Source organism: Struthio camelus, chromosome 2, assembly GCF_040807025.1.
Source record: "Struthio camelus isolate bStrCam1 chromosome 2, bStrCam1.hap1, whole genome shotgun sequence".
Taxonomy (NCBI): Eukaryota; Metazoa; Chordata; class Aves; order Struthioniformes; family Struthionidae; genus Struthio; species Struthio camelus.
This window is the reverse complement of record NC_090943.1, coordinates 49,030,783-49,045,078: the sequence shown is the minus strand read 5'-3', so window position 1 is coordinate 49,045,078 and position 14,296 is coordinate 49,030,783. Positions and strand designations below refer to the sequence as shown.

The window sequence follows — 14,296 nt, the reverse complement described above, 5'->3', positions numbered from 1 at the left end:
TAAACTACTCATCTGTTTAGAATGACAAGGATCCCACTGTTAAGACTGTAAGCAATTCAGGACAGATGTTATTACTGTGTTTCACATCTGTTCTCATGAAATGGGACTGGGACATGCCAAAATGTAAGTACTTAGATTTCCACAGTTGGGCACTTTAAGAATTTCAACTTCTGTTATTTAGTATCATTTCTTTTTGTTCAGTGATCGGTGAAAACTGTACCTTGAAAGAGGGCAACACAGACTTGACCCAGCAGTCTGAGATCACCCACACACAAATTTCTAGTTATTTCTGTTTATGTAGCAATACTCTCTTCAGTATAACCAAAACTGTATGAGCACATTCTAATACTAGGCGCTTGGAAGAAATACATCTGTACTGAGGAGACGCTCTTACCATTTGCTGAACAGATATCTCGCACAATGTCATGTTTAATAAGCTTCAGGGAATCAAAGTTGTTCACAAAAAATATTCTGTCTTTTGTCTCTGCTATTTCTGCCAGCTCTTTTTGAACAGCCTCCTTAACACCAATGGCATATATAACAATTTCTTGTTGCCTCAATTCTTTTGCTGCCTGATTCACCTTATCTTGGGATTTTCCATCTGTAATTACTATAAGGATCTGTGGAACATTTTCCCTGGCAGCCATTCTGAATAGACTCTTCATAGACCTTAAAGCATTTCCAGTTCGGGTGCCTCCACCTATTTGATTGATATTCCTAATTGCCTGTGTTAACCTCGTCATTTGGTTATGCTGGCCAATCATGAACTCTGTCCTCGGCTCGTCTGAATACTGAACCACGCCAAAGCGAACACTGCTGGCACCAACTTGAAACATCCTGATCATCTCATTCATGAATGTTTTCATGTCCTCGAAATCAGATGGATATATGCTGCCAGAGCCATCAATCAAGAAATAAATGTCAGCTTCCTCTGTGTCTACACAACCTAATTAGTAAGAAAAAAGAAAAAAGAAAAAAGTTACAGAATTTTTCACACTTCCAGAAAATTACTGTGTGAGAAATTTACTTAATTACATTCCAATCTCCAAAATAAGTCACTAAACTTCAAAAGTAATAATACGCTTGGGAAAAGCTCTTCAGTTTAAAAGCTTCTAAAATCTTGGGTGTTCAAGAGATTGGATTAGAGATGATCAAACTTCTCTATACCAATAAAATGCATCCAGATAAAATGGAAGAATGAAATCTATTGTTGCTGGCACTGGATAACAAAAAGATAACAAGCATGGTGGGATAGCAATCAGGATTGCATTACAGGTATTAAACGGTATGAATCTTGTGAGAAAAACAGAAATAAAAGTAAACATGGTAGGGTACAGTAACAATGTGACAGTGTATACAGACAAAAGAAGGGGAAAAATAAACACACAAAGCAAGCTACTTTGGAAAGAATGGTAAAATAGGCTTTTTAGGGATAGATTTGGTACAATGTAGTTGTGAGCAAATATCACTAGGATTTATATCATTACAAGACTAGCTGCCCAGAGCAAACTATTAATAATGGCATGGCTCAGCTATTCCTGGAGGTGGCAGATTACAATGTACTTCACTGGTCACAAAACTTGGAGGCATTGTCAGCCAGGACATCATTTTGGTAAGTTCAAAGAGGTGTCACAGAAAATAGCCCAGATTCAAGTAACTGAGAAATGATCCCATTTAATTTTAATGGAAGATGTAGAGGTACATTCATTTACAGGATTTCAAAGAACAAATGCTATTAAGCTTTGGGAATTAGTATGGTAAATTAACCTGAAAAATTCAAGGACCTGAATATGAGGGAGACTTGGAATTTGCTCAAGTGGAAGGGTCAAAGGCCTCCTGGCATGCCTGTCCCTAACAGCACAGGAATATACAGGGGATGGTTCCAAGTAGGGCAGATCTTACCTGGAGGCTAAGGATGTCCATTCCCACTAGAATTCTATAAACCTCACTAAAACCTTTCTGTATCTTATTTTCCTCTGCATTACGTGCAGATGGTGCATATGCCCACATCAAGCCTGGCAGCACAACATATTTAAATGGAAATTATATATGTACTACTTACCTTCTTTCAGACTCCGCAATTGTAATGGGACTACAAAAGTTTTTGTCACAATCTCATTACAAAGTCGTTTTTTTATTTTCCATCCAATATTTGACAGCTGTAGAAAAAACTTCAGGCTGAAGACGTGCTTCCTTGGGGGATAAGTTGCAATTTTATCGAGCTTGCTATTCTCTGTGATATTCTGGATGCCCACAGCATAGACAGTAACACCTTTACGCCTTAGTTTAGATGCTGGTTCAGTGTAATCATCCAAGGATTGGCCATTAGTGATAACAACAGCGATTTGCTGCACTCCTTGTTTTTCCCTGCTACCTGCTTCTTGAGTAAAAACCTTCTTCCTCAGGAATTCAATAGCTACTCCAGTGTATGTTTGCCCGCCTTGATATGGTAAGTTCTTCAGATAGTTCAGGATTTCTGATTTGTCCTTGAATGTGTTCAGGCTGAACTCTAGCCTTGGTTCATTACTGTATAGTACTAATCCAACTCTTACATTGTCTGGGCCAATATCCAGGGCATTAACAATTTTTAACAGAAAAGCCCTAATGAGATGGAAGTTTTTTGCCCCAATTTTGCTGGATTCCTCCACAAGAAACACAATATCTGCAATAGTCGCACTGGAACACACTAAAAGCAAAGTAAGTAAAAGGAAGACAAGATTAATGTAGATCACACTGTGGGATAATTGGTGTGTACAGCTGGAGTAGGTTGTTTAAAAAAAGGATGATATGCAAGATGGTGCTACAATAAAACACCAAATCTAAATGCCTATCAGGCTTAAGAGCTAAGATATATATATATATTTATTTTCATGGTAAAAGACAGCCCTGAAATAAACACTACATCTTAAATCCCTTCTTGTCCACACTACAAGGAATTCTGCAAGACAAATACCTATTCTTCCTCTACTGCAGAGGGACTGCTAATCAAAACACCCCAGCACATTTGGGAAGCTGTTCTGTGGTTAAATACAAACTCTCCTATAGCCATTTTATAGAAACAAAATTTAGGCAAAATTGTTGCCTCAGCCAGAACAGGCAATTTCAATATAGCCAACCCCCCAAAAGCACAGTCCCGTTCCTCTCGGTTAAACCAGCGAAATGCTACGAACTGTGAATGGGCAAGTACTGCCTCAAGACAGCAAAAGGTAGGTAAACATGTTGCCAATCCAACAACTCTGTAAAACACAATCATCAACTGTTTTCACTCTGCTCTTCCCTCACCGCTACCTGAGAAGTTGGTCTAGATGACTGCTGGGTTACAAGTTACTCAGGCTGCTGTTTTTTCTCTGGTTATACACCATACCTGCTGGCACACTTGCATCGAGGTCATAAAGCTTCTGAATGGAGGTTTCCATATCACTGACAATGTTTTGCCGCACGAGATCAATACTTTCTCCTTCATAAATCTGGTAAGCCATGCTGGAGGGAACTCTCACCTTTGCTTCTTCCCTATCAGAGTTTCCAACATCAACTGAGACAACTTTTACCCCCATCTCTTCTAACGCCCAAGCTGCTGCCGTGATACTGTCTCTGGATCCGGAGGGTGTGATGACCACTACAACTTGTGGAGTGCCTTCACTGAGTCGGCTTCCAGCACCATCCATGAAAAAGGTTTCCTGCAAGAACTCCAGGGCACTTCCAGTCCTCGAGGAGCCTCCAGAAAATGCAACACTATGCTGAATGTGGTCAAGTACCTCTTCTTTATTTTCATACGTGTTCAGCAAAAACTCAGTGTGTCCTATCCCACTAAACTGGGCTAGGCCAATGCTGTACTTGTTAAGCCCAACATCTAGATGGCTGACTGTCTGGGAGATTAAATGTTTCACTTCCTCAAAAGTTGAAGGCGTCATATTCTCAGAGTCAACAAGGAAAATAACATCAGCATATTTTTTTGCAAATGCTGCAGAGAGGGGAAAAAACATGATAAATGAGTCACAGAAAGGAACACTGTCAAGCTATACTCAGATCTGGCTTTGAATACAAGCTAAAATGCAATTGCAAATATTTTACTGCTCTCCACAATTTTAAGCTCAGAAATCTGTTTTAAGTCTATGGTATACCATTAAACATGCAACACAATTGCTATAAGTTTATGTCTTACCAAATTAAACAGAGAACTCTAGTGAAATTAACTCTACAAAAAATGTCCTAAGAAAAAAATTCAGAGAAACTCTACATCTGACACTGTTTAAAGAGTTTCATCTTCCTCCCACCTAATCTTCTACTTGTGACTATGGGAATGTGATTGCATGCTTTATCATCCCCTTTTTTTGATATTTCACTAAACAAGGTCTGCTACATCACCCACTGGAATCTAGTTTGCAACTAAGAACTGGATCTATCTAAGCACTTCAGAATATATTCGTCCTCATAACAACCCCATGAAAAGTTGTTTCAACGAGCAGCTAGTCCTTTTGAAAATACTGGAGGAAGTATAACATGAGCAAAGTGATTCTAGCTTCTCCTACAGTCAAAGGAAAGAGAGATGCATTTCCAAAGGTCAATTCAGATGCACGGCAAACAAAACTGGGCCTAAATGCATCCTTCAATGTAGCACAGTTTATGGTGAAGAAGGGGATTAAGGTCAAGTGTCTACCAGCATAGTCTCTAACCTCTAATCTATCCTTTTCTTATCATCCACTTGAGAAACTTGTGGGGAAGCCTGACCACTGCAAAAATCAGAAAAAAAACATTTAATTTTTAAACATAGTTACCTTATATTTTAAACATTTATAATTGTTTTTAAACCCACATTTTTTGCCTTGATTTTAATTTTGCCACCAAACCTCATTAAATACACTTTCTGTGAATTGTGCTGCTCAGTAAATGTATTGACAGGATCAGAAAATATGGCTTCCCTTTAATTTTGGCTCCTCCTAGAATATGAGGGAAATGTCATCACTCCAGAACTGGGTTTTTGGAAGAATTAAAAGAGTTATCAAAAACAGCTTGATTAAGAAATAATTTTCTGTTAAACTGTCAGGTGACATCACAAGAAAACAAAATGTTTTCTAGAAAGAGGCTCAACTAGCTCTAATGAGATGGAAGTGAATATACTTCACAGATTCTGTGAGTCTGACCCTGTTTTTCTTTACAGTAGCCTAAGGCTCTGATCACAGAAAGCACCAACCATAAGCTTATCTTCATGTTTTAACAATTAAATCTCACTGACTTCAGCACAGACAATTAAACACGTGCTAAAAAGAATGGGGGTCTCATCCTGAACTGGGGCCTACCTCAAAATTAGCCCTAGTGTTTCCAGTGGAGTTACATGATGGAAACACTGGTGTAAGCCACCCCAAAATCAGGATCACTTTTCTGCACCTTGTTTTTACAATTACACAGTACAAACAGCTGAAACAGCACCAGTATAAGGAAGACTTCTTACCTTCTATTTGGCTTTTAACTGCAAAGCAGACGTTTCCCAAAAGTTTTGTGGAGAGGTCTTGAAGATCATCAAAATTACCAATGCTATACAGAAATTTATTAAAAGGTTTGCTGGCTATTTGCTTCATCTCAGCTTTATTCTGGACACCAATTGCAACCACATAGATAGAGATGTCTCTGTCTCTCAGTTTCCTGGCAGGCTCTTCGACTTCATCACTGGATTCTCCATTGGTGATTAGAACGGCTACCTGTGGGATGTAACCCTTAGCTCTGCTACCAGCAGATTCAGTGAAATACACGGTGCTGACAAAATCCAGAGCTGCACCTGTGTAAGTTTCTCCCCTCCTATATGGCAAATCCTCAATCTGCTTCAGAACGTCACTTTTCAGTGAATATTGATTCAGAAAGAACTCTTGGTAAGTCTCATCACTGTACTGTGCCAGCCCAACTCGGACTGCATCAAGGCCAATGTCAAGGCTTGAAACCAAAGTGGAGAGGAATTTCTTCACCTTCTGAAAGTTTTCCTGGCCAATGCTTGCTGATGTATCCACTAGAAAGACAATGTCTGCCAAAGTGGCTTTTCTGCAAGCTGCTCAAGAAAGATAACATAAAAGAATGAATTACTATAAATTGTTTCTTCTCCAGCTTTTTTTTTTTTTAAATCAGCAAAGATGAACTGACTGCCCTTTGTCAACTAACATCAAAATAGTTTTCAAATTGAATTTTGCAAGTTATTATTCATGAAATAAATTAAAACTGTGTTGTGAGTCTGCTTTTCCCTTCCTCCCCTCACCTTCCCCTCCACCCCATTATCATGAATATTTTGAAGGCAAACAGGTAGTCAGAGCTTATCCCAGTTATTAGGTGATATTACTGAAAGCTAGTGAAAAATATATCAAATACACACAAAGTTAAAGTCCATATCTTGGCAACATACTGTAATTCCATGTAGTCTGCCTATGAATAGCAAAAATAAAAAAGTAAGAAAAAAAGAGTTCTTTCAGGACATACCATGGGCAACCTGGGTGACTGGTTCAGCTACCTCCTCTACCGCAGTACAAAGCGCCTGTAGAATATCGTGAGAGAGTTCCTGCAGAGCAGTAAAATCTTCCACTTTATAGACATGCTTATCAGCTGGCTCACCAGCTATTTCCTGAAGCTCAGACAAAGCAGCATCTTTAATGCCTATGGCATACAATGTGATTCCTGCATCTTTGATTGCTGTGGCTGGTTTTTGAGTATTATCTTGAGCCTGTCCATCCATTATCACCACAGCAATTTGAGGAACCCCTTCTTTCTTTCGGCCGCCTGCACTTACTATAAAGTGATTATCTAGCATAAACTGGAGGCTCTGCCCGGTTTTGGAACTCCCTCCTTTGTATTGCAATTTCTGTATCTTCTGTAAGATATCTTTCTTGTTATAGTAAGTATTCAGCAAGAACTCAGTATGTGGCACATCACTGTACTGAATCATACCAACGCGGATTTTGTCTTCCCCAATATCAAGGCCATTGACCACTGAGTACAAGAAGTCTTGCATGATCTTGAAGTTCTTTGTCCCTACACTCCAGGATCCATCTATGAGGAAGATGATATCTGCCATGGAATCTTCCCTGCAGACTGAAGAAACATTCTTTAACTTTCCTGTTTCCTGAAAAGGGTAATTTCACTTCCTGTTTGTTTTTCAGAATTCAAGATCTATCAGCCTTTTACAGAAAATCCTATCTAGCCTGGTAAACTCAGCATTCCTTAGTTCATCCTTTTCCCCCGTTCATCATACAGAGGGTCTGAGACTATGTCCATTTGCAACTCCATTCTTAGGCACGAGACTGAATTCACACCAAAACAATTTCCACACACAGCCTTCTCATAAGAACTAGTATGCAGTGAATGCATGCAGTAATTGCTCTACTCACTTCTGTATCTAAATACGGCCATAAGAATGTGTTGACCTGCTGTCAAGTAAGCTCAAAGGAAAAGTTACTCATGTGCACTTTGAGCCCCATACTGCAGGCATACGTTATTAATAAGTGTTTATTAGCTTGGAAAAATCACACTGGCTTGAACAGGAGGACTAAGCACATTTGCTTGTAGCAAACACTGGGCTCACGTTTTCACGCCTCTCAAAGGTATACAACACTACTTGAACAAGGGTGAAATGGTCACAGTTTCCCCCAAACTGACAGACACGCAGGAAACGTACTGCAACTTGACAGAATACTTCGTCAAGCACCTTCTCCAAAACCGACTACCAAAATGAAAGTGATGAGCCCTGTAACATACCTTGCACTTGGCAGTCTTGCAATTAACAAATAACACCTGATTTGGGCTGCAAAATTTTTAGAGAGGGCAATATGAAGTTTGTAATTAAGAGTTTTCCACTGTTTTTGAAAATACAGAACATCAGCCTGCATGAACAACAAAAAGAACTTTAATGAGCTGTTCCACTTAATTTTGCTGGTTTTAGGACACCTCTTCTATTCTAAATATATGCTTCCTAAAAACATATCATAGCATCCTTAATTATCCAAAGAATAAACTGTTACCAGCTTTTCATCTCTCTTGTATTAGGTAGAAATGGGAAAAAAGGAATTTTGCTATTGATTTTAGTGTGAAAAAGAGCCATTTCTTTAGTGGATTACCAGTCTGCTGTGCATCTATAGAGCAGCAGGTGGTTACAAAGAGAAGAATAAGAAGTGGTTTCCAGTCATCCATTTTGAGAATATCCCTAGAAAAAGAAAAAAAGCCAATGAGAAATAGAGTATAACTTTCTCAGACGGAACTTTTTAATTGTGGGGCAAACCAGTAAGCTCATTTTAATCATGGGTGTTTTCTAGTTGCATACAATTTAACATAAAACTTTAAATTCATATTTTCCTCCCTCAGCATGTAATAGACAGGTTTTGACCATGAAGTCATTAGTTTAACACTGATATACAGGATATACCCAAAGGGAACTGCTCACTGCTCTGCTCTCACACAATCATGCACTGTTCTCACTGATTAATAAAGCTCTACTTACCACGATCAAAAATTCAATTGAAAGTAAGCTGTTCACAATGTAAGATTAACGGGTGCTATGATTCTGAAGTTCCCCTCTAGCCTTGAATCTCCCCACACACCCATCTATTTAAAAGAAATCTTTGGTGATGGCACCTATATGAAATAGGCACAGATTATAAGAACAGGTATTGCTTTAGAAATGAAATATGCCAGCTGGCCAACAGCGAAGACATCTGTCATATTACAGTGCCACAAACCAATGCTAATGGAAATGGGAATGAAAATCTCTCTCTCAGCAAGAAAGTACAAAATTTAGCAACATATTAAGCATAGGCAGTCTAAACAATGGAGAACGATATAGCTTGGAAAAACTTTTGAATTATAGAAGATGTACACTAAGCAGCTTAAAGAATAAAAAGAAATAACGAGCCACAGCCTTGGAGGCTGAGCATGCAAGAATGCACGCGCATATCAGAGGTACTGCTGTTCAGCATCACATGTAATCTCTTCCTTAGGCCTCCAGAACACAGCTACTGGCAGCAGGGATTCTGGAGAAACTAGGCTAGGGAGAAGGGCTGAGTAACCAGTCACTGAGGAGGGTGAAGTAAAATTCAGCAATCAGGATAGATGGAAGAAGTATTTTCCCCTGACACTTAGGTTCCTCCACAGCTCGGGTTCCAGCCCTTTTATGCACTAAAGCCCTTTCACCCCAAGGGGCACTGTAGAAAGAAACTCTACAAAGAGGACAGCTTGAAGCCCTTTCTTTCCTTCTTGGCAGCTTCCCACAATGGAGCAGGAATGGTCCAAAGCTTTCTGTGGGCAGTATTTGAGACACTTTAGTGATACACTCAAAATTCTGTGCAAGCCCCCATCGCCTTTTTCAGGGGTACTGCTTTGCCACTAAAATGTCTTTGCCCAGACTTACAATACATCACTCTTGGCACCAGATGAAAGCTGAGGTACTTGACAGACTTTATCAAGTGGCCTTTACATGTTTAAAGTTCCATCAAAGTGGTGGTGCAGGATACTCTGTAATATAGTACAGATATTGCTGCTTCACACTAGTATGTGGTTAAACCACATAGTATTTATGAAATAAGAACTTCTTGCTCCGCAAGTGTAAGCAGACGAGTGCAGAAGCTATTAAACAAAGTGCTGTAACTAGTCCCCTGAAAATCATTTTCTGGCTGCTCAGTTCATTCTTAGCCTTCTCCCATTACAGCCTAGAGGCAATTGCAGGATTGAGACCATTTGAACAAACTATGAATACTGCTTGGCTGCTGCTTGGCAGTTTGCAAAGATGAAAACTGGATCCTGTGAAAATGGATGGTGCAGAGTTCTGGGATACTGGTTCTCCCAAGAATAGGGGTTGCTTTGAAATTATTCCTTAAGGAATTGATGCTCATGAGTGCTGCTAAGGAGCTGGTTGGAGATGCTCTATTTTTCTTTCCTTTCTCCTATTTTGTTTTTAAACCCAAGGTGACTGCTAGGTACCATGAAGCTGACTCCCCAACTTCAAAAAGTGCCATTCACTCTCCTGAGCGCTACTCAGGTAGATGAAAGGGAGGAAGTCTGAGGAGTTGGGCATGGAGGAAAGAGCAAAGTCACAGCTGGAGCAGAAAAATTATTGAAGCAAGCTAACTCTGACCATGGCCAAGATCAGCAGCTGCAAGTTTTGCTGACCCTAACCTGTTAGGTCACAAGACATGATCCAGATGGTACCATCTCAAAATCACGCAAAGGCTACAGCCCACTACTTAATGAAGTATGATATGGATGATGGAGAAGGAACAGCATGGATATCAAGACTGAACCAAACCTCACAATTGGGAATTTACTATCTTACATAAAATTGAGGAAGAAGTCTTGGCCTGTCACTTGCAGACACTGTCATTATATACTGCAGGTATTCTCAATGTTTTGCTACTATCTGCCGGCTATCTCTTAGAATTACAACTGATGGTGGAACACTGTGCTGTCAACAAAGAGGCTGCAAGCAAGCTAAGACTTTTAGACAAATGACCTTAATATATTGAGGATAGGTCTGAAGAGAAAATGGAGTTGAAATGATTATCATTGCACATAATGCTTTAGTCTTAGTATAGTTTTATACAGTGCAGAAAATTAAAAAAAAAATTCACCTGCAGATTAACTAAAGTCAGAAAAGTGTAATGTATACCACAACTCACATACAGATATGCATTGGAGTGCATAAAAAGAAAGGCAAAGAATATTTTCATAGGCAGTCATATTCTCACCAGTATCCAATTTCTCCTTTCAGCAATGTTCAAATAAGTACACTGTTGGCTATCTATGAAACATACAAGCAGAGATGTGGCAGATTAGTGGCTCAGAATTAATGACAATAGCCAGATCTGAAGAAAGACCAGCAGTAAAAAACAACGCAGCTTATAATAAACCTATTAACCTTAGTCTCTTTAGAAAGAGAAACAGTTTATTTCTGCTCCTACTAGTACAACAGCTGCTCAAAGCTGAGCTCAATGGAACAGTTACATGTTTTTGTTTCCCTTTGGCTTTTCTGATGCTATAAAGCATTCCACATCAAAAGAAAAGAAATCAATACCTGCAATTTAATAGGCAAGAGGAAATAAAATGGCGAAAAAAATCCAAAAGGAGAATGGAAAAAGAAAACAAGGAATGTTTATGGAGGGGAAGGGGAACTCAGATGTCAAGATAAGTTGTTTCACTTTGCAGCACAGGCATATTTCAGTTCATCCTGTGAAATTATTAGTGAGCATCTAAATTGAAGATCACCTGGCTCATTTTCTTGAGCCAGACAGCAATGCAAGCTTTTGCAGTTTCCACTCATTGTAAGCTATCCTGGAAACAGCCACAAGATCTTTGAATATGTCCTGAATTTAGAAATCATTTTCACAGCTAAACTATTCTAAATTGACCTTTTCAAAATTGAGGATTTTGAGCACAATGTGAAGCAGTCGTCTTCCAGCTGCAATTTATACAGGTGAAAGATAGTGGTCTCTGATTCACTACCCATCCCTTTCTCAGAAATAGCTAGCAAATATTTATTTTTTCAATGCTACTGAGCAATGAGCTGACATGTTCATGAGAATATCTATCTTAATCCCTAGATTTTACTTCAAGGAAGAGGTCTTACATTTTACATGTCAAGTGAAATAACTTGGATATTATCTTCAACTGCCACTGAGTGGCTCAATGACCGAAAAGACCTACCCACTGCAGCTATCTTATTCTTAATATACAGCCTATGTTAGAGGTGTATTGGGCTAGAGGAGTCATGGCTGTTATCTTTATACTCTACCACCTGGCTATAACCAGAATTTTACACAGAGCACTGTTGAAGCTATGAGTAAAGAGTAATCCAAATATTGATCTGTCTCAGGCTGTGGTTTGAACCTGTTGCTGATCCTGGCAGATACTGGGACCAGAACAAAGAGGCAGTTTGAATCTCTTGTATTCCAATCCTGGGTTTGACACCGAGTACAACTTAGGCAAACTCAGGATCCTGGCTCAGCATATTTTTTTAGCATTCAGGGCTTCTGGTATTTTGAAGAGAATGTGACAACACATCTTGAATTCCATTTCCAAGTTGAGTTAAACATAAATTTCCCAAGCATGCACCTCTGACATTGTTCAGTGTGTAAGAATGTTGGCATGAACACTGCCTAAATATACTAGAAACAGAGAAGGAAATATATGTGAAGATACACAGCAGTAGTCAGATGGTAGCCAAGAATAAGCCAGCCTGTCCTTCGAGCAGCTTTCTTAGGCAAGCTCATCAGAATCCAGCAGTAGCCTTCTCAGAAACAACCAGAGTCTCAGACACAGATAAATTCTTCTTCTTGTGAAAGGATCTCAAACTGAATCTTTAAAGAAGGGGAGAATATTCAAGCTATGGCTACAGGATAACAAGTTAATTTACACATTAATCTTTTCAAATTTCCAGGGTGAAACATTTTTAAGGTGGGGGGGAGGGAGGCTATCTACGCATGCATGCAGATTCCTTCTCTTTATTTCTGTCACATTTCTTGGACGAACCGCTGTTTACCCCTACCGACTCAAAAGAAAAGTCTTAGTGATCAGAACAAAGGTCCATCTCGCCCACCCCCTTGTCTCTGACAGTGGCCATTAGCCTAAGGAAAGAGTATAAAAAGAACAGCAAGGATGGAGGGACTTTCTCCCTTCCCACACACTGGTTTAAAGGCTTCCTGAGGCAGAGATTGCATATGGGTGGAGAACATAGCATCTATAAATTCTTCCCATCTCTTTTGAACCTAGCCAATTTGATTGCTTATCATATTCTAAACATCATTTATGTTCTACTGTAAAAGCAAGCCAAGTATCTGCAATGACCAAAATGCTGATATTAGTTTTATATATAAACATTACGTTATATATATAAAATGTTGATGACCAAATGCCGAATGTTTTATTATGCTTGTTTTTAAATTATATCTTGGCTCTGCAAAGAAAATAGAGTGGAAAGGTTACAGCTGGTCTAACATCTTAGCACGTGGTTCAGTTCTAAGCTCCTAAGGTAACAGTATGCAGTGCTACCCTAGATTTTATAAATAACAAAAAGCAATGAATAAAAGAAGCTTCTGTTGTAGTGCATGTTTTATCCACAGGCAACAGCGAAACATCATACCCAGGTAGCACCACATCAAGCCATGTTCTTGCTCTGAAAGGGTTTTTTGAAATGTCTTAGGGTGGGGTTTCCCTGTCCCCAAAAACAGTCAAAGTAAAGCCTCGACAACATTCATGCCTGGTGCTTATGCCTCCCTTTTATATCACCCTAAAGGTTCACCATGGCACATCTGAACTGCTTGCTAGCGCAGGAATCAGATGCAGGCCAAGGATAACAAATCATAAGGATATGCTTATTTTAAGAATGTGTTGAACAAAGTCGTCATTGTTGTGTGTTGAGTTATGGAAGTACATATCCTTTCTCCCTACTTCCCCACTCCATCCAGTGGCATTGGGATCCCATTAACATCCTTCCAAGCAACAAAACCCATTTCATGTAAGGAATGGGAGCAGATTCATGTACTTCCCATCAATAACGTCATGCCCAGTGCTTTCTTACAAAGGAGGCAAATAAAGCAGCAGGTTGCAGAAGTCAATTTAACCTCCTAGAAAAATGTAAGTTTACCCTAAAAAGCTGCATGAGTGAAACAAGAAAACTTGACCTCAGAACTGCAAATTCAAATCTATCATGAGTTTCTTTTTTCCACCTATAGGTAAGTTTCCACAGCAAAATCAAGTTATTGTGAGTAGCAGCTGGACCCACACCTAGACTAGTTTCATGCGGTTGTTGCAGATAGCAACTATAGCAGTGAAAATACACTAATGTGGTCATTAGCATTCAGAGTATATACACTCAGGGTCCCCTGAGAATTTATATTGCAGCTGAAGGCCACACTACTGGATTGTTCTTGTTCTGCATTAAGAACGTTCCACAGGTGTGCTGTTATTTTACCACAGGTACTGTCCTTAAGCAAATACTGCAAAGCTCTGCTGAATACTCCCAGTAAGAGGAACATATATTTTCTCCTCTCAGGGAAGCAGTATTAGAGAATGAACAGCACAGACAGCAATATTCAATCAGCTAACTTAAAAGAATGACTTGGGTTAGCAACTTAGTTGTGCAAAATATATTAGCTACAAGCTATATCAGAGAGAAGGCAAACCTAGAGGAGGACAGGACAAACCTTTAGTTCATAACTGAACTAAAAAAATGCCTAAAATATGCTAAAATATGTTTAAGACTCACGGTAGAAAAAAAGCTGATGATATTTGTTTAGTGAAATGGAGCGGGGAGTAATGGGTATTATGGGAATTAAAG

The 14,296-nt window shown here is 39.3% G+C and overlaps 2 protein-coding genes across 2 annotated transcripts in view; both read right to left on the bottom strand.

Annotated features, from left to right (window-relative positions):
* The window catches only part of LOC104152564 (collagen alpha-6(VI) chain-like), a 58,184-nt gene extending 48,204 nt beyond the window's left edge, over window positions 1-9,980 (bottom strand). Inside the window, 6 exon segments of the mRNA XM_068933392.1 lie at window positions 395-946; window positions 2,063-2,686; window positions 3,365-3,961; window positions 5,450-6,040; window positions 8,091-8,176; window positions 9,946-9,980. Of these exon segments, the coding sequence (XP_068789493.1) occupies window positions 395-946; window positions 2,063-2,686; window positions 3,365-3,961; window positions 5,450-6,040; window positions 8,091-8,176; window positions 9,946-9,980 (2,485 nt within the window).
* LOC138066227 (collagen alpha-1(XII) chain-like) lies at window positions 6,449-7,465 on the bottom strand. The gene is made up of 2 exons (XM_068933854.1): window positions 7,457-7,465; window positions 6,449-7,099 (listed from the first exon to the last, which is right to left on the bottom strand). Exons 1-2 carry the CDS (start codon window positions 7,463-7,465, stop codon window positions 6,449-6,451), a joined length of 660 nt encoding a protein of 219 aa, XP_068789955.1.
* Window positions 9,981-14,296: the final 4,316 nt, after the last annotated feature.